The 19,727-nt window shown below is 41.9% G+C and overlaps 1 protein-coding gene across 10 annotated transcripts in view; it reads left to right on the plus strand.

Annotated features, from left to right (window-relative positions):
* Positions 1 to 19,727, plus strand: part of FHIT (fragile histidine triad diadenosine triphosphatase) — a 1,568,898-nt gene that overhangs the window by 1,254,357 nt on the left and 294,814 nt on the right. For all 10 annotated transcript variants that reach the window (XM_060402023.1, XM_042235723.1, XM_060402025.1 and 7 more), the window contains 2 exon segments: positions 1,630 to 1,775; positions 3,120 to 3,149. In XM_060402023.1, coding sequence (XP_060258006.1) covers positions 1,630 to 1,775; positions 3,120 to 3,149 — 176 coding nt within the window.

Raw genomic sequence — 19,727 nt, forward strand, 5'->3', positions numbered from 1 at the left:
GATTGCCAGGTTCATTCCACCCATTTTCACAGTCAGTAGTTGTTTAAATAAAATATTATTCCCTTCCCCACCTCGTTGCTGTGTGTAGACATTGCCAACCACAGTAATTATGAATGTTGTTGGAAGCTTGCAAAGTTGTCACTTGCTGTGGTTTGGTGAAGTCAGAGCCTAAGGGAGGGTGTAAATTAAAGCAGAGAGGAGGAAGACTGGGAAAGGTCTCTTTTAACAACGACTGAAAAAAAAAAAAAAAAAAACAACTCATTGGGAGTGGAGGCTGGCAATCTGCTAAAAGGAAATGAAAGGAAATTCTTCATTTCTAAATGGTTCATTGACCCATGATAATAAAGCAGCCCTGCAAAGAAGGATAATTATCTTTTTAAGTATCAGATGCCCTGTGGGTAAAGGCCTCCCTTCTTCTCTCTTGAAAAATGAACTGAGATTAAACAAATACTCCTTTTCCTAGTTTACCATTGACATGAATTTCCTGGTTATGAGCAAAAGTAATCAGTTTTCTCTTTTTCTTTTCCCCCCTTGTCTTATGGAAATCAAACCCGCCCAGCTGAGCTCAGTGCATTTCCCCCTGGGCCCTGAGTCCTACCAATAGTATGGGGAGCTAAAATGCTTGATATTCTGGTGAGACAGGCAATTGCAAACTTGTGGTTTTATTATGCCCCTCGGCTCCTTGGCTCAAGGCAGAAGCATGCTTTTTTTTTTTTTAAACAAGAAAAACGAAAGACACAGAAAAGAACATTAGCTTTTTTCTCCTGCTGGTACCTGAAAAATAAACAAGAGATTCAGTGTAGCTTGTGTGTGTATACATATGTATGTGTACGTGTCTCTATGGATATGACCATACATATATGATGAGTTCAAATACAAAAAGGAAGTGAAATGTTATCGATGGTATGACATTGAATATTTATTTGCTACCCACAAATGATCAAACATGTATCCGTTTTCTCTAGACTCTTGTTTGTTCAGACCAATAATGTAAATATGTTGACTAGTCCGACTAATAGAATACATTAAGAAGGTTTCAATTGCACAAGCAGACAACCTAAATTGCTTAGCCATGTGGCACATTTCCTTGTTATATAAATGAAGCTGGCTGTACATTTTCAGAATGTCTATACTCCTTTAAAAAAGAAAACTGCTAGTATCTTTTCATTAGCTATTTTTCTAGAGAGATTTTGATGTTAAAGTCTTAACTGTGATGCTCTTCATAGAAAAACCACATAAATATTCCAGTTGCTTTTCCAACCCAGAGCCTTTGGCTGCTTGAGAAGACTGAGCTTCAGAATAGAGTTCAGGAGATAACAGTCCAGAATAGATCGTGCCTCGTGGCATAATTACTTCAGTCGGCACTTAAGCCTTTTTGAACACTGATGTCTTTTTCTCTTACAAGAACTTTCTCAGGGCACCGCAGCTTCTCCTTCAGAGTATAATTAGCCGTGTTTGTCAGCTCTGTTTGAAGTCCTTGGAGTTCAGTGGTTGGTAAATATTTGTTCTTTCATCCCTTAGCCTTTGTGAGTTCAGGCCCTGGGCCTGATTCAGTGCTATGGGTATAAACTTCTTGGCGAAAACGTTCCCTAAAGCAAGCAGAATGTACCTTAACAGACCTCACTGCAGATGTCCTCGTGTGTCCCCTCCGGCCAGTGGAGCGCTTCCGAGACATGAGTCCCGAAGAAGTGACTGACTTGTTTCAGGCAGCACAGAGAGTCGGCACGGTGGTGGAGAAGCATTTCCAGGGCACCTCGCTCACGTTTTCCATGCAGGTGAGTATACAGAGAGCTCAGAAATTAGTCTTCATCCTTTTCACATTTTCACATTGAATTCTCTCCCATGACAATGTTTCCCCATTTTGTGCTGTGTAATGTTGGCTTCCCAGGTGGCTCAGTGGTAAAGAATCCACCTGCCAGGTCAGGAGATGCAGGAGATTTGGGTTCGATTCCTGGGTCAGGAAGATGCCCTGGAGAAGGGAACAGCTACCCCACTCCAGTATTCTTGCCTGGAGAATTCTATGGACAGAGGAGGCTGGTGGGCTACAGTCCACGGGGTCGCAGAGTCGGACATGACGGAGCGACTGAGCACGCCATGCAGCCTGACACTGGGTTGGCCAAAAAAGTCCGTTCAGGGTTTTCTGTAATATGTCATAAAAAAGAAAAAGTCCAAACAAGCTTTTTGGCCAACACAGTAGTTCTGTTTTTCTCCTCTTACGTGATTTCTTTTGCCTGTAGTTTGTCAGCAGTGCAGATCACAACCCATCAGGGTGACTTTAGGACCCACGAATGGACTGAGAACCAACAGGTCTGAAAGCCACTGATGAGACAGGGGTGCCCCATCTCAGCTACAGCAGGCGCACATTCTCTCCCCAAGTAATCTGGGTCCTAGGAGTCGAAAGACTTTCCTAAATTTGCAGAGTTCTAGTTTAATTTTGAAATTTCTGATTTTAAAAACAGTGCTTGCTCTGCTATTCCAAACCAGATGAACACTTACTTTTGCTTTTTGGATTTGTTTGCTTATTTTCAACTATTTCAACAAATAGTTTTGTCAAAATAGCTTTAGAAATCCCAGGGGAGAACCCAGACTAGGGAAAGAGTCCAGCTAGAAAAACACTTCCACCTTTTCTCTCAAGGTCAGAACAGCCAGGAAGGGCCCACTCTCCCTGCTGTTGCCAGGTGAGAGCCCATATTCTTGCTCAATGGATTATGTTTATAGCAGATTTCCTAAACTGAGACTCAAAGTCATCAGACATTAATTAAACTACATCTGGTTTAAAGATAACCAAAATGTATGATACTTCACCTCCCCAAACATTTCCAGTCTTCCTTTAATGCAGTTAAAACCATAGCCAAAAGCAAAGAGCATGAAAAGTAGGAAGGGGGTTGGCTCACTGGACAATTTGAATCATTTGTATACATCACTTCTCACTCTCAGACAGAAATGGAGAACTGTCAGGTTCCACACATTTGAAGCTCATGGTCCCCATGAGGAAACTATAAATTAACACACAATGAAATTGGATCTAAATTATTAATAGGCGGTATTTCTGAATAAGCAGGAGATACCATCTATCTGTTCTCACCTCCTTTTTTTTTGTTTTGTTTTCCTATTTCTAGGATGGCCCCGAAGCCGGACAGACTGTGAAGGTGAGTGCTTATTATGTGCATACAAATTAATAGGGGGTGATTACGAGAACTAATAAAAAATCACACTGAGTCATTTAGAGCACATTACAGTTTCACTATGTTATCTTCGAGGTCAGAGAGACCCTCGGCGTTAGAGCCATAAATCCTGACATTATAAACTTTGCCAAGCAATATGTTTCCCATTAGTTTACAAGACATTTACCTTTTGTAGTAAAATTATTATTGTCCAAGTGCTCAAACAGAAACTAAATCATGGAGTTCTGAAATGCAAGCCAGAGTCCAGGGAGCTCATGGGAGGTGGTGTCTAGGAAGCAGCACAGATATCGGGCTTGGATTGCTGTGTCCCCTGTGAGGCCCGGGCGCCTCTGCCAGCCTTCTAGTTCTCTGTGCCATCTATTGTTGCTCTGCTAATGTTGAGCAGAGGGCTTGCTCATGTAGCGGCCCCACATTTGGGTTGTCCCCTCACTCCTCGACCTGTGTTCCTCTCTGTTCTCTTTCTCTCCACCCACACACCTACTCTTTTCCTCCCTTTTTACTTAATACCAAAGGTCAGCGTGTTGTAGTCAGTGGAGCTCAGAAATGGGTTTTAAGTGTGCCAGAAGAGGGAAAGAGGATTTATTAGGAGAGTCTCTGCTTTCTTAATAAAATAAAATAAGAGAATGGAATCCTGGATGATTCTGAAGCTGAGTTGCAGTCTCCTTCATACAAACGCAAATTCCTATGCAGTTAGTTCCTAAGCCAAAATCATAGAAAAGTTCTTTTTTTTCCCCACCTCCATGTTAGAAATCAGAAGCAAGTCTAACTGGGGTGTTAATGTTACATTTTTGTGAAATAAGGTTTTATGGCTTTGAGACTGGCTGTGAGCAAGTAAGGTAATGCTTGGTTCCAAGCGATGCCAAATAAACTTAATGTGCCTTTGATGCTCATCTGCATGTGGCTGTAATGCTTAACACAGCTACCACGGGGCTTTTAACACAGCATCTCTGGGAAGTTCTTTAAGGAGCAAATGTAATTCCTTATGATAAAAAAGAGCTTAGGCTTACTGCAGACACACAGTGTGATAAAGATGGAATTCTCAGCTTTTCTCAGCCTCTGTGCCTGGCTTCCAAATATGCAAATGATAAAAAACAAAAAACCCCACAACAGTCTAATAGGAGCAGCTTCATTTTGAAATTGTTTTTTGAAATACAGAGACCCAGTTGCTAGACTTTTTTAAAAAATCAATATTCAAATATAAATCCCCAAACTAGCAGATGAGTTAGATGCTTACTCCGTGCAGTATCTATTTAATGAAATTCCTTCAGCCATGCACGCAAAGGCATAGGAGTAACAGGGGAGAAATTCAGATCTTGTCAAGAGGCGGGCACAGGTTGATAGAGTGTACAAAGGATACACAGCTGAAATGTATATGAGTATATAGGTTATACGATCTCAAAATGGTATTTCAGGATTCTGAATGGAACATTAAAATATTTCCTAGAGCAGCAGGCACTGAATAGAGACAAAAAGTAGATTAGTGGTTACCAAGGGCTGTAGGAAGAAGGGAATGGAAAATGAGTACTGAGTAAGGGTTTCTTTTGGGGATGATTAGTGGTGGAATTAGTGGTGAGAGCTGTGCAACATTATGGATATTTTTAAAATCTACTGAACTGTGCATTTGAAAATGGTAACTTTTATGTTATTTGAATTATATCTCAATTTAAAATGACAATAAAACTTAAAAAAAAAAAAGGCAAAAAAACCCCAACAAGCATCGAATCTAGTATGGCTGACTTCCATGGCTGTAGACTCTGACTCTAGTAGTGACAACTTTTTCATGTCCCAGTGATCTGGCTAAAATGTCTAATGATTTTGTTAGCTTTGGTGGTGATGATGGAGTAATTCTTGGAGTATAGCACTCAGATATAAATTGTTGAATGTGGTTCTTATCATTATTACCATTGTATTTTAGCTTAAGCTGTTTGTTTGTTTTTAGATTACAGTTTCTGAAAATTTTTTTATTTTTCTTTACAGTTTTTGGTAGACTATATTCTTTTGGACATCTTTCAGTTGTTTCCTATGTGATCACAGGATTTCTCCCATATGAATTAGCTGGGCCATCTCAAACCCTTTGTGTAATGTTAAATGGCTAAAAGAAACCATCTACATGCATTTGACCCTTGAATAACAGAAGTTTGAATGGTGAGGGTTCACTTATAGGGGCATTTTTTCAGTAGTAAATACTATAGCAATACAGATCAGTGGTTGGTGGAATCTGCGGATGCAGAAGTGCATGTATCTGGGCTGACTATAAATTGTACATGGATTTTCCACCTCGAGGGAGGTTTGGAACTGTTAGCCCCCAGGTTTTAAGAGTCAGCTGTACATACATATGGGCTTCCCCAGTGGCTCAGCAGTAAAGAATCTACCTGCAATATAGGAGACATGGGTTCGATCCCTGCGTGGGGAAGATCCCCTGAAGGAGGGCATAGCAACCCACTCCAGTATTCTCGCCTGGAGAGTCCCAGGGACAGAGGAGCCTGGTAGGCTCCAGTCTATAGTGTCACAAAGAGTTGGATGTGACTAAATTGCCTGAGCATGCACGTACATACAACTATAATCTCAGTGGATGACAAAGTTTTGAAAACTGTCCTTTCAGAACAAGCCTATGTATCAAAAGTTGTCTAATCTATTTTTTCTAAGTATGATTCTTATACTGCTGCTGCTAAGTCGCTTCAGTCGTATGCTACCTACCTAAGAATTACTTTTCATGTTACTTTAATAGAAAGGTTGATTCCGCTTTTATTCTAAATCTACTGATTTAGAATCTTTGTGATTGGGGCTTTTGCATCTTCGCTGTTAACCTGCGCATGCTATGAGTCTTCTTAGACTGTAGATATTTACTAGTGTTGCTGTTCCACGGTGATAAAATAGTACGCAGTGGTGGCCCCATCACCTTGACCCAAGGAAGCCAGAAGTCAGCCCTGCCAGAGAGCAAAACTGCACCATCAATATTTAGCTATTGGGTTTTGGTTTTTCAGTTATTTATTTACTATTACTTTTGGCTGCACTGAGTCTTCGTTGCTGTGCAGGCATTTCTCTAGTTGCAGTGGGCAGGGGCTACTCTCCAGTTGTGGCAGGACTTCTTACTGCGGTAGCTTCTCTTGTTGCGGTTCTTGGGCTCGAGACACAGGCTCAGTAGTTGTGCTGCTCGGGCTTAGTTGCTCTGTGGCATGTGGGATCTTCCCAGACCAGGAACTGAACCCGTTTCCCCTGCATTGCATGGTGGATCCTTAATCACCCAACCACCAGGGAAGCCCCTAGCTATTGGGTTTTGAAAACAAAATATGACTGAGCATTTTAGATTTTGAAATTCACACAGTCGAATATTATGAGGCAGGCAGTATTTGACAACCTGCCATGGAAACCGCAGTGACTGTTTTGTTCATCTTGGCTTTTGTCTCTTGATATTGCCACCTAATGCCTGGGGTATAAAGCATTTTTGTCTCACACTGCGTGGTAATAGCAATAAGCCCAGTAATGGTCTCTTCCTCTGAAGCAACCATTGTTGTTAGCGGAGGTGCACCACTGAATGAGCCTCTTGAACATGGTGCCCCTTTAGGATTTTTTGTTTTGTGGGCTTTAAATTCTTCTTTGCAAAGAACAAGGTGGCCTAGCTTACTCAGAGAGGCATTTGTGACAGGAAAGGAAAATATCAAACTAAAAAAGTGACCTCTTCTCAGCTGATTATTCACTCTCCCATTTGAGTTTAAAATAAGAGGGCACCGTTATCCACCAGGTGATTGGTGGAGCAATTTGAATATCGCACAGGCTTAAGAAATGATCCTTTTTTCTGGCCTCAACCATGCACCACCATATGCATCTATTGATACGTATCACCACGTACCAGGGGCTTCCCATATGGTGCTAGTGGTAAAGAATCCATCTGCTGACATAGGAGTCACAGAGATGAGGGTTCAATCCCTGGGTTGGAAAGTTCCCCTGGAGTATGAAATGGCAACCTGCCCCAATATTTTTGCATGGGAAATTCCATGGAGAGAGGAGCTGGTCCACGGGACCACAGAGTCAGATACAACTGAGCAACTGAGTGCACAGCACCTCCTCATGTACATATACAACCAGATATTGCTTTATCATTAGCCCTCCCAGACACCCCCTCCCATCTGAAGTAGCCCTCCTAAGCCCCACACTCCCTATCCTGTTTGCCTTTATCAACTAAAAACAAAACCCCATAACCTAACAGTTGTGGATTATGTTTTATTCTGAGACCCTACTGAGGACTATAGCCTGGGAAGATAGCCTCTCAGATAGCTCAGATGAACTGTTCCAAAGAGATAAAAAAGAAGCCAGGATATATAGGAGTTTTCCTGGAAAAAAATGTAGTAGAACATCAAAAGATTACTGATAATCACACCAAAAAAAACCCTTCATCTCAGGGTAATGATTTTGCTGCTTCTTCGATGTATGGGAAGGTGCAAGAGTCTGGCTTGTTGAAATCATCCCTTTGGTATACATCTTTACTATCTAGGGCCAATATCCACTTTTTCTCCTTCCTGAATTCCCCTCAGGGTACACTGTAGGAGCTGGTGCAATAGCTGATGGCTTAATGGCAGACAGCGTTCTTTGTCCAGGCCTTATTTGATTTCCTTCAGGGTCTTCTTCAACTGTCTTTTATTTGTTGGTATGTTACTTTTTTTTTTTTTTTCCTGTACCATATTGTTTCTTTAGTCCCTGGAGAATGTAAGCTTCATGAGAACCTGCATTTTGCCATTGTTTACTGTGGCTCTCTTGGGTGGTATGGGGAGGAGGGTGGAGATGCTAATGATAGAATGAATCTATCCTCCTAACTTGTAGAAGCAGATGATGTGTTGTGCAATGTGGAGGTGTGGGTTTTCTGGAGTTTCTGTCAAGAGTCTCCCTTATTCTGCCATCACTGACAAAGACCAGAATTTCCACTAATCCAATTCCCAAATCATACTCGAAAATGTAATTTCGACTAGCCACATCATTAAGGCAATATTCTGTCCTTTAAAAGAGATGCTACTGAGTAAGTTTAATGTGAGCTTTTACAGCAGTGACTATGTGCATCTTTAGGTGGGAGAGTGCTTTAGATGTATTAAAGAGAGAGATTTATGGCAGGCAGGTAATTTAGAATTTTATAAGAGCTATTTATAAAATATGCTTGCTTACACTCTTCTGTGTTTATGGTGCTTGAATCCTCTACTTAGATATTTAATTTTATAGTGCTAACGCTGTGGGAAGTGTCCCTTATTAACTATTGATACATTAGTGATTCCTTTTTTGGATAGCTTCCGGAAGAACAAAGAGAGAAATTCTTCAAATAAATGTGATTTACAAATTAAAATAGCAATAAACAAGCTCTCCATTCACTGAAGAGTTTCTTAGGTCCCTTCCACAAGATTTGCTAATCTTTGCAATTCATGAACTTAGAGGACATTTTAGCTCTAAGTAAAGTCTAGGAGCTAATACACTTTGACATCAGTAAGAGGCTCTATAGAAGTTTTAGCTTTATGAGTTTGGGCCAGCCTCTTAACCTCTATGAACATTTATTTCCTCATATTTCAAATGGGGGAAAACCCTAGCAAATATGTTGAGTGATGATGAGAAGTAACCAATATGAAGATGGGAATAGAAATGCCCAGCCCACCACATCTTATTCCAAGGGCCTTATGCATGTTTCTTTCTCTTTTTTTAATTACTTACTTAATTAATTTTTGGCTGTGCTGGGTCCTCATTGCTTTGTGCGGGCTTTCTCTAGTGACATGCTGCTGCTGCTGCTAAGTCTCTTCAGTCGTGTCTGACTCTGTGTGACCCCATAGACGGCAGCCCACCACGCTCCCCCGTCCCTGGGATTCTCCAGGCAAGAACACTGGAGTGGGTTGCCATTTCCTTCTCCAATGCATGAAAGTGAACAGTGAAAGTGAAGTCGCTCAGTCGTGTCCGACTCCTAGCGACCCCATAGATGGCAGCCCACCAGGCTCCCCCATCCCTGGGAGCGGGTGTCTCTTCTCTAGTTGCGGTGTGCGGGCTTCTCACTGTGGTGGCTTCTGTTGTTGCAGAGCGCAGGCCCTCGGGCATGTGGACTCAGCAGCTGCCTCTCTAGGGCTCTAGAGTGCAGGCTCAGTAGTTGGGGCACACAGGCTTAGTTACGCCAAAACATGTGTGATTGTCCCCTGCAATAGCAGGCGTATTCTTAACCCTTGGACCACCAGGGAAGTCCATGTTTTTGTTCATTTTAATCTTACTCTCAGTTTTCTTGTCCTTAAGACAGGCTAAGGTGTCGCTTTATGAGACTGTTTGCAGTATACAGGTTATTTGCAGCCCTGTGTAGCTCATTTATTCATACAGTGAATTCTCTCACTATTAATTACTGCCTTTTAGCTTAGATTCTTGGGGGGAAAAAAAAACCACTTTGTTCTGATCATATCACTTGCATAGTTTGAATATCTAGTTTGAACTTACAAAATTGACCACTTGAACATTCAGACATCTGCCGTATGAAATCTCAGCCCCGATCATTTTCAACTTCTGCTGTCTCCCTTGGTGGTAATGAGTAAGCTGTGCTCCTGAACCAACAGTGTACTTCACCACGGCTTTAAGTGGCTTCAGTAGAACAGAAACCTGTCTGACCCCTCTGCTGGCTCAGTAGGTCTGATGTGAGACCCAGGGCACTGCATTTTAAGAGACACGGTCAGTGATGTTCAAATACAGATCTCTCCAGTGCAGAGCCACTTAGCAAAGAAGTGATGGGATGTGGTGGGATGTCCACACAGCAGCTTGCTTTCCAATCCAGAAGAATTCTTCATATTTGGTGTGCAGAGAAAGGAGAAACCAACATCTTAATCAAAATGATTCTTACTTGACTGGTATTTATTATTTTCATCTGGAAAGAAATTTCATGAGAACTATAATTTGCCAGAGAACTTTTATCATTTGATTAAAGCCATGAGAAAAATCACTTTGCCTATGTTTATATCTAATGCCTATGTCTACTGCTGAAGAATTAGTACCTTCAGGATGCAATCACTTTTATCTTCTGCAGTTGCCTTACGACTTGCATCTCTGCTCTGAAAATGAACCCAGTTTGCCTGAGTTTTGTAAATCGAAATTCAGTTTGGTGTTCAGGGGATGGGTTGGGTGTACAGGTGGGAGTGGACACCTCCAATCTCATCCTCCCCCTTGACTTTCCTTCCCTGCCTGGTGATTTGGAGGCAAAAGCCCTCATCCCTGGCTTTCTAGGCAGGAGAAGGGAAATGAGCCTGTCTTTCCCCTGTGGGAAAGTTTCTTTCTTCTTTCTTTCTTCTTCTAAACCCTTTCTTTCTTCTTCTAAGTGAGTATCAAATCACTGAGTTTTTCCATTTCTACTTAGCTAATCTTGAATCGCATGATGCCATTTGGGTCAAAGCACTGAAAGGAAAAGTAACCAAACTCCCCGGTCTTCTTCCATTTCTATTTGTTAATTTTTCCCCTGTTCTCTTAAACTCAAGGGCAGCTTAGGTGGATTGGAGGGGAATGCTGCAGATGGAGTGAGGGTGGAAGGGAAATGTCATCAGGACTACACTCCTGTTGAAGAGGGAGGACTCTGGAGCCAGATGGCCTGGTTTCCTTCCCAGAGCTATCACCTATCATTTCTATGACTCTTGCAAAAGTCAACCTTTTTTAGCCTCATCTATTTATAAGGTTTTAAAATGGGGGTCTTAATAGTATCCTGCCTCATAGGGGTGTTGTGAAGATCAAACAGATTACAATACATGTAAATGTCTTTGACATAGCACTTGACACACAGGAATGTCTCAATAAATATTTGCTATTAGTTTATAATTTTCAGTTAATCCTCATGAGTCTAAAAATAGGGCATTGATAGTTTATACTTAGACTAAGGTTTATGGAGGCAGTCACTTAACAACAACAATAAGAACAACAACACAAGTTGCAGATAGGAGAGTTGGGATTCAAACCCAGGCTTGTCTGAAAGCCTGATTTTCCATTATATCATCTGAGCTGATCCTCAGAACACCTCGCACTCAGTTGCTGTTGTTCTGTTGCTCAGCTGTGTCCCGCTCTTTGTGACCCCATGGACTGCAGCACGCCAGGCTTCCCTGTCCTTCACTGTCTCCCAGAGTTTGCTCAAACTCATGTCCATTGAGTTGATGATGTCATCCAACCAGTTCATCTTCTGTTGCCCCCTTGTCCTCTTGCCCTCAATCTTTCCCAGCATCAGGGTCTTTTCACATGAGTTGGTTCTTCGCATCAGGTAGCCAGATTATTGGAGCTTCAGCTTCAGCATCAGTCCTTCCAGTGAATTTTCAGGGTTGATTTCCTTTAGGATGGACTGCTTTGTACTCTATAAGCATAGCCAAAGGTACCTAAGGAGATGTTTTGTAAATATTTTGTCTCCCTCAACACAGATTCATCTGCATTATTTTTCTCTGCTTAGAATAATGTGACTTCCATCTATAACTACCCAGGGGACTCTCTCTGTAATTTTATATACAGGTGAAGGTTAACTAACCTAAATGCTACTTTATTGCTAGATGTCAATTTATAGCAGAATTGTATGTTTTAGATGTTAAATTTTTCGTTAGTGCTACCAAACAAATTCCTTTAGTAATTGGAGGTCCTGACATATAGCAAAGTGGGTATTGGCTGTTAAATTTATTGGGGGATCTGTGACACAAAAATGTGGCAAATATTTTGATGCTTTCTTAATGTCAGTGTTTTACAGGTTTCGGTGGACTATTTTTCCACCTGATGCTCAGAGTTTGGGGGTTTATTTTACTCACTGTCAAATCAAATATACTGTGAAAGGCAAAGTGCTTTATAGACCTTAAAGTGCTACGTAAATGTAAGGCATTATTATTCAGACTCACCTTCTTCCCTCTGTTGATGCAGTTGGGGCACTTATTCTCTGTCATTTTGCTGTGAAATACTAGGTGCTAAGTACTAGTAATCACTGAAGATACTATTCTCTCACTATTTTGCTGTATATGTTTCAGGTCTAGGACAAAATTCTCTAACTCCATGTAACCGCTTCATTTTAAAGTTTTAAACCTGTGACATCTAAATAACTGGCTTGGGTAAAATGTTTATTTTGTTAAAAAAAACAAACAAACAAACAAAAAAAAGATAAGTAGTTAAACTTGTTCTGATGAATCCTGTGACAAGGATTGAATAGTTTTGGCTAAATAAGAGTGGTCAGTTCAGTCTTCTCAGATGATTAATTTGTTACAGGCCACATTCAGTTCAGTTCAGTTGCTCAGTTGTGTCGGACTCTTTGCGACCCCATGAATCGCAGCACACCAGGCCTCCCCGTCCATCACCAACTCCCAGAGTTCACTCAGACTCACCTCCATCGATTCGGTGATGCCATCCAGCCATCTCATCCTCTGTCGTCCCCTTCTCCTCCTGCCCCCAATCCCTCCCAGCATCAGAGTCTTTTCCAATGAGTCAACTCTTCACATGAGGAGGCCAAAGTACTGGAGTTGCAGCTTTAGCATCATTCCTTCCAAAGAACACCCAGGACTGATCTCCTTTAGAATGGACTGGTTGGGTCTCCTTGCAGTCCAAGGGACTCTCAAGAGTCTTCTCCAACACCACAGTTCAAAAGCATCAATTCTTCGGCTCTTAGCTTTCTTCACAGTCCACTTCTCGCACCCATTCATGACCACTGGAAAAACCATAGCCTTGACTAGATGGACCTTTGTTGGCAAAGGAATGTCTCTGCTTTTGAATATGCTATCTAGGTTGGTCATAACTTTCCTTCCAAGGAGTAAGCGTCTTTTCATTTCACGGCTGCAGTCACCATCTGCAGTGATTTTGGAGCCCAAAAATAAAGTCTGACACTGTTTCCCATCTATTTCCCATGAAGTGATGGGACCAGATGCCATGATCTTCGTTTTCTGAATGTTGAGCTTTAAGCCAACTTTTTCACTCTCCTCTTTCACTTTCATGAAGAGGCTTTTTAGTTCCTCTTCTCTTTCTGCCGTAAGGGTGGTGTCATCTGCATATCTGAGGTTATTGACACACCTTAAATACAGAACAGGGAATGAAAGTCCCTAAAATATGGATGCTTTGGTTGAAACTGGACATTTCCAAAAATAAATAAATTAATTGAAAATAAAGGAAACTGGACATTTCAGCTCACACAGATCCAGACAAAACTGAAAACATTTGTTTCAGTACTCAGTAAAAATAATAAAACATAAAAGGAGACGTCTGTTCGAATGTGAAATGTGTGGGTCTATATATTGCCTAGCAAAACAGGCAGCACTGTGTTGAGATGCCCTTGGAGTTCAGGGCCAGGCGGAAGGAGCACCCTGGACAACCCACCTTTGGGAGCTTTCACTGCCTACCTAATATGGTCCTTGGTTTCCATTATATTATTTATATTTTATGAAGAAATATAGGAAACCATCTCTATAATTTTTATTTCACAGGCATCCCATCAGAAGAATTTTCCACTGGGACATGATTCTGCTCATCCATTCTTTCTTCCGTCTTTATCTTAAGCACATAACTAGTGCTCAGCCTTCCTATGTTCAAACCTCTGAATTTGTCATCAGTCGTTCAGTCATCTCTGACTCTTTGCAACCCCATGGAACACAGCACACCAGGCTTCCCTGTCCTTTACCATTTCCCAGAGTTTGCTCAGACCCATGTCCATTGAGTTGATGAGGCCATCTAACCATCTCATCCTCTGTCACCTCCTTCTCCTCCTGTCCTCAATCTTTCCAGCACCAGCATCTTTTCCAATGAGTGGGCTCTGATGATGGGGCCCCTAAAAATGTGTTTTGAAAAGACCCCAATTGATTATGATGGTTACACAGATTTATGAACTGCCATTTTATCTGTGTACCTAAATATGTTTTGATTATCAGTCTATGTGACCTATACTTGCAATTGACTCTGGCGGTTACCCAGATTTATGAACTGCTGTTTTATTTGTTTAATATTAATATGTTTTGATTCTTGATCTAGATGACCTAGATTTGATTCTTATTCCCAAATTCATCCTGAATTATTCTGTTTGTCCTTTATGCTGAAGCCATTACTAAAGTAATTCTCGAGGCTTAAAAAGCAGCTGGAAGGCTTAAGGGTTTGATGACCAAGCTTGGGTTAGAGGGAAGGAAGGATAATGAATAATAGACATGGCAAGGTGCAGAAGCGCATACATGGAAGAATTCAAATAATGACCTTTCTAATGACATCTGAGTGAAAAATGTAGGGTTGGTGAGAATGTGTAATGGCTGTGGGGCCAAACACAGTGAGAAATTCTCCTCCAATGTATTCATGAAGTATGTTAGTGCTGAGAAAGGATAGTTTTGAAATTTTAACCTGATGTGTCATGAAACATCAATCCTACACCTTCAGTCTCATAGAAAATCCTCTTGCTGGAAGAGCTGCTCATCCACCAGGATGAGGGAAAGAGAGACATAAATTGCTAGAAGCCTTCTGAATCAGATTAATCCCGCACCACAGAGGGAAAGGATGAAAATGATGGTTTGCAATCCTTCTGGGCTCATTCAACATAAAGATAATTGTATTCAGCTCTTATAATGAAAACCCACATTTCTTTCCCCTGTAGTTTTGAATACGCTTTTCTTGTTCCTGCTGTTACATGAAAAATAAACATGAAGTTGTTTAGGACGTTGACCTTGCCTAAAGTTGTTTAGAAGAATAACCAACATAGAGTGAACACCACATATTCTTTTACTGTGTGGTGAAATCCATTTATCTACTGTTCATATTCACATCTCTGCCCCCCGCCCCAGGGTCTGTGTGTCAGCGTTTGGTCCCTGAAAAAAATTTTTTCTAATCATACTTTCGAGGTGGGTGCCCTGAAAATCGACCCAACAGGACCTTTTATTGGTGTTTCAATTCTTCTGTTGGTTATAAATGGTATGAACTCCCAGATGTAATCAAGTTCCAACAGGGTAATTTAGAGGACACTGTTGAATCTTAGAAGGAATAAATGTGATTCCAAGCTCAGCTCTTCTGTCACATGACCAGGGATGAAACTCAGTCTTGAGGAAGAACTTCAGAGCAGGGATGCTCAGAGAACCCCAGACAGGCATGTGGCCTTGAGAGTCATGTATCTCTGCCTTCCCGTAAATGACCCCCTTCTGTAGACTTTAAATCGGTCCAATGTCTTTCTCTACACCTGGGAACCCAGTGTGCTTTACAGTAGCTGCTTCCAGCCTGGAACTGCTCTGCTCTGTGATTGAGGGTGAGGATTTCCTCACTGCCAACAGTCTCCTGTTACGGCCTCCCAGGAAATGAACATCCTGCCTGCTCGTGCTTTTATATTGGGTTGCCCAAAATGTTCATTCGGGGTTTGTCCATAACATCTTACAGAAAAACCTGAATGAACTTTCTGGCCAACCCAATATCTAGAATTCATTCTTTATTTGTCCATTGCCTACTGTGTTGCACATATTGGTACAGGTCCTGGGAGAACAAGAAGAATGAGGCATAGTCCTTGTCTATCTTTAAGGACAGGTAAAGGACAGGTAAAGTAAGGGCTATAAGAGAGGAAGACTAAGAAGGCTGTAGAAGTTGTATATTGTTGTTGTTTACTCACTAAGTCCCATCTGACTCTTTGCAACCCCATGGACTGTAATCCTCCAGGCTCCTCTCTCCATGGGATTCTCCAGGCCAGAATACTGGAGTGGGCTGCCATTTCCTTTCCAGGGGAACTTCCTAGCCCAGGGATTGAACCCATATCTCCTGCATTGCAGGAGGATTTTTTACCACTGAGCCACCAGGGAAGCCCAGAAGTTGTATAGTTCGTATTAAAAAATTCCTTCTACCTGTGTTGATTTGGTACCTACTGTGTTTCAATACTTCAGGGAACTGGGATACAATGAGAGGAAAGAAGGCCAAGGAATAACTCTCACCTTATTGTCTTTCTCTACATGAAAATGAACAAGTAAAATAACTGCAGATTTTGAGGAGTGTTAGAAAGGCTGTAAATGGTGCTGTGAAAGAGGAGAACATAGGGAGAGGGAGGGGAATGGGGAAGGGGGGAATGGGCTGCTTCAGGTAGGGAGGTCAGAACAGGCCCACTGCAGAAGTGACCCATAAATTGAGACCTGAGGAATGCGCAGAGTCCAGCCAAGGAAAGATCTGGGGAGGAAAAAACTTCTGGGCCAAGGACACAGCGGCAGAGATGAGCTTGGCAAAGTCAAGGAGATTGCTGGAGCCTGGGTGGGCAGGGCTTCAGGGTGGAGAGAGAGGTGATGATGGAAGATACGTTTGAAGAGATGAGCGGAAGGATTGTCCTACCAGCGTAAGTACACCACCACTGTAAGGAGTCGTACTTCTATTTTTAATGTACCTATTCTTTGGGTTGTATTCTATGGACAGAGGGTATTTCATATGTACTCAGTATGGTGGATCCTTTAAAGTGATCTGGCTTTCAAGTTTCTAGGAAGTTGAATAGTTCGGTGTCATATCTCTTCTGGGCACTCCTTGTCTCCCCAGAATGCTCTTCGTACTGTGCTATTTAGCAGCCAAGGAGACAGGATGCATGCGAATCCATCTCGAGCTCCAGGTGCTCACCTCATGTAGCTAATCCAGAGGATGGCATGGTTTTTCATAGAAGCCCAAATGGTAAACATTTTAGGCTCTGAGGGTTTGATGATCTCTGTCACAATTATACGATTACCTTTATGGCACAAAGGCAGCTATTCAAAGTATGTAACTGGATTTGTAAAAATGGGTGTGCCTATGTTGCAATCAAACCGTATTTGCAAAAGCACAGTGAGCAAGTTTTGGCCCACGGGGCTGCCTATCCCTGGCTTCAGCCAACTCTTTGCCATAGCAATGACTGATTAGCCTGACCTAAGTCACTTAGAGAGTAGAATTCCCTCAGCTTCAGAAATGGCTGTTTCCAGATCCTGGAGGATTTGTGGAAAGGGATGCTTGTAAATAAGAAGGCACTGAGCCTGACGCTGCTGGCCACCATCTTAGTATTCCCAGGATTCCAGCCTGCTTTAGAGTGAACCAGATGCTGAGGCCCCAATGGCACAGATGGAAAGAAGCTGGATCCTTGCTCACATGAGCGGGGGTTCTGAATTAACCAGCCCTGAATCCTGTACGACATCTAGACTTTTTGGTTACATGATTGAATAAAGTCCCCATCTTGTTTCGTCCAGGAAGAGTTGAACTTTCTGCTACTGTCCATGAAAACCATCCTCCATTTGACCATCTCCTCTAAAATATTCAGTTATTGTTACTCCTTAGTATGCTTAACTGGCAGTTTGAGTCAACAATTTCTAAAGTGTTTCTGCGTATCTGCAATACTCATCAGATGCCAAAGGGGATTGTGGAGTGAAAGTCTGCGAATCAATGGCCCTAGAAGAGCTTAACTTCCCAAAGGCTCCCTTTAGTGCATGACCACGGGGTAATTCCATTAACTTTAATGACTGGTGCTGTACAAAATGGGCCCTGTTAGCCTATTCTTCCCCTTCTTTCTGTGTTAAATCTTCTCCTGCAGCTAATTCTTCAGGGTAAGGTATGTGCACCGAAGCCATTCATTCCTTGGCCTTTATTAATATATGCAGGACTCTCTCTCAGGGAAGGAGTGCTAAGTGAGTACATTAAAAATGAATCCACTGCCCCATTTGTGGACTGTGAGAAAACCCCAGAGTCAGGGACGTCGATGGATTATTATTGATTGTTCTAAGATCCAATAAAATCATAAATATGGCTCAGAACAATGACTGTGGCCACATTAGCAAATTATCAAATCCATAACTTGCTTCTGAGCCTGGCCTCAGAGATTTAAATAAAGTGCCAGAGGGTAGAAAGTTGTATTTTAGAAATGTGACAAACCAGGGCTAGGAGAGAGAAATTTATGATTTAATTTGCTGTGCAATCTAATTGAGAATAACTATTAGATTTTCTTTAAAGTGAACTCTGATTAGGTTTTAGGTGTCAGAAATAAACTGGAGATAGGGGTCAGTTTACACTTTTCTGGGAGTCTGTCGGGAGGGGAAAAAGAAGGTATTCATCGCAAGGAATGACTTTCCTGGGTGACCTTGCACCCTGCCTTCTGTTCTTATTTCCTTTGTTCAAATAATTAGGTTATACCTGAGACTAGCTGGTTCTTCCTGGAGACTTGCTTTTTACTTTCTTCACGAAGTGTCAATTTTCTTCCGTTTAGAAATAAATCAATTTGAAATGAAATTACCCAGAGCATTCATTTTTCACCATCTAGTAAATGAGCCTCTCAAAAGAACACAAGGTCCTCCCTTTTCAACTCCAGCTTAATAAAAATCCTTCTTCTCCACGGAAGCATCTTGGAAGTATTGTCTCTGCCTTCTCCAGGCTTCCCATCTTTGGCGGACTACACGTGAGGCGATATGTGCTCTGTAAAAGGTGCTGTAGGGTCCTCTCTGTAGGGTCCCACACATATTTTCTGAAGATCTAACCTGAAGTTGGGCTGCCTGGTTTACAGTTCTAGCACATAGCAGGTGGAAAAAGCTGCCCTGGCATTGTAACACCCATTAGCCATTATAGGAGTTCGCTGGAAGCTCCGGCCTCAGACACACTCCAGTGACACATACCCACGCACACACACGCACACACTGGTGGCTGGATTTTCAGGAATGGGCTGACTCTCTTCCAACTCACTTCAGTGAAATGGAAAAGTGATTTGCACAAAGGTAAGTGAGATTTCATAGTGATCTGTGTAGAACAGGCTGACAGACTTTTGCAGACAGTCAGCAGAAGCTTGAAAACCCAGCTGAGAAATGATAAATTACTGCTAACTGTCCTAATTATCCCATGACACTCTGTGTTGAAACCTGACTAAATTTTGCTGAAACTTACAAATTGGAAAGAAATTTAAGGTTTAATAAATTATCCATAATAGAAATGCTTAAAAGAGAGAGGAAAGGGAGAGAGAGAGAGCACAAGCGAGTGTCGTAGCCTAAGAGCTGCTATTGATCACCCAACAGCTTCTTGAGCCGTAGAAAGAGGCAGGAATTGGGTGAGGGAAATGCGTTAGATAAATTATAATTTTAATTGCCAACCTAATTGATGATATTTAGCATGCTTGTTAGGTTAAGGAAGACTCTGCGTCAACTCCCAAGGTCATTACGTTAATAGACCTGGTAAGCATGTAATTTGCGATGAGTTGATTTGTGAACGTCGTTGTTCTCTGCAAATGGCATCATCATCATACCAGCTTTAAAGGATCACGCACTGACTACATGCGTTTCTTTCTTCGTGTTTTAGTACAGTCATCTTGTACTTACCCATCTTCTCTATTTTATCGCCTGAGGTTTAGTTCACATACAAGTCCATGTAAAATGCCTAGAGCGATGGCTCGCTTACTTTTTTAACAGCCATCTTATGCCAGTTGGGAGAACTCCAGTTAGAAAAGTTTGCTTTAGCTGCCACAGCTGCTGCTGCTGCTTCCTCCTCTTTTTTTAATTTCCTCTTCCTCCTTGCTTCTCCCTCTTGCTCGTCCTCCTTGGCTTCCTCTTCTTTTATCTTTCTGTGAATCAGCACGGCAAGAGCGGAATGTGTACTCTTTCATCTTTCTCTCTG

The sequence above is a fragment of the Ovis aries genome, chromosome 19, assembly GCF_016772045.2.
Source record: "Ovis aries strain OAR_USU_Benz2616 breed Rambouillet chromosome 19, ARS-UI_Ramb_v3.0, whole genome shotgun sequence".
Lineage (NCBI taxonomy): Eukaryota > Metazoa > Chordata > Mammalia > Artiodactyla > Bovidae > Ovis > Ovis aries.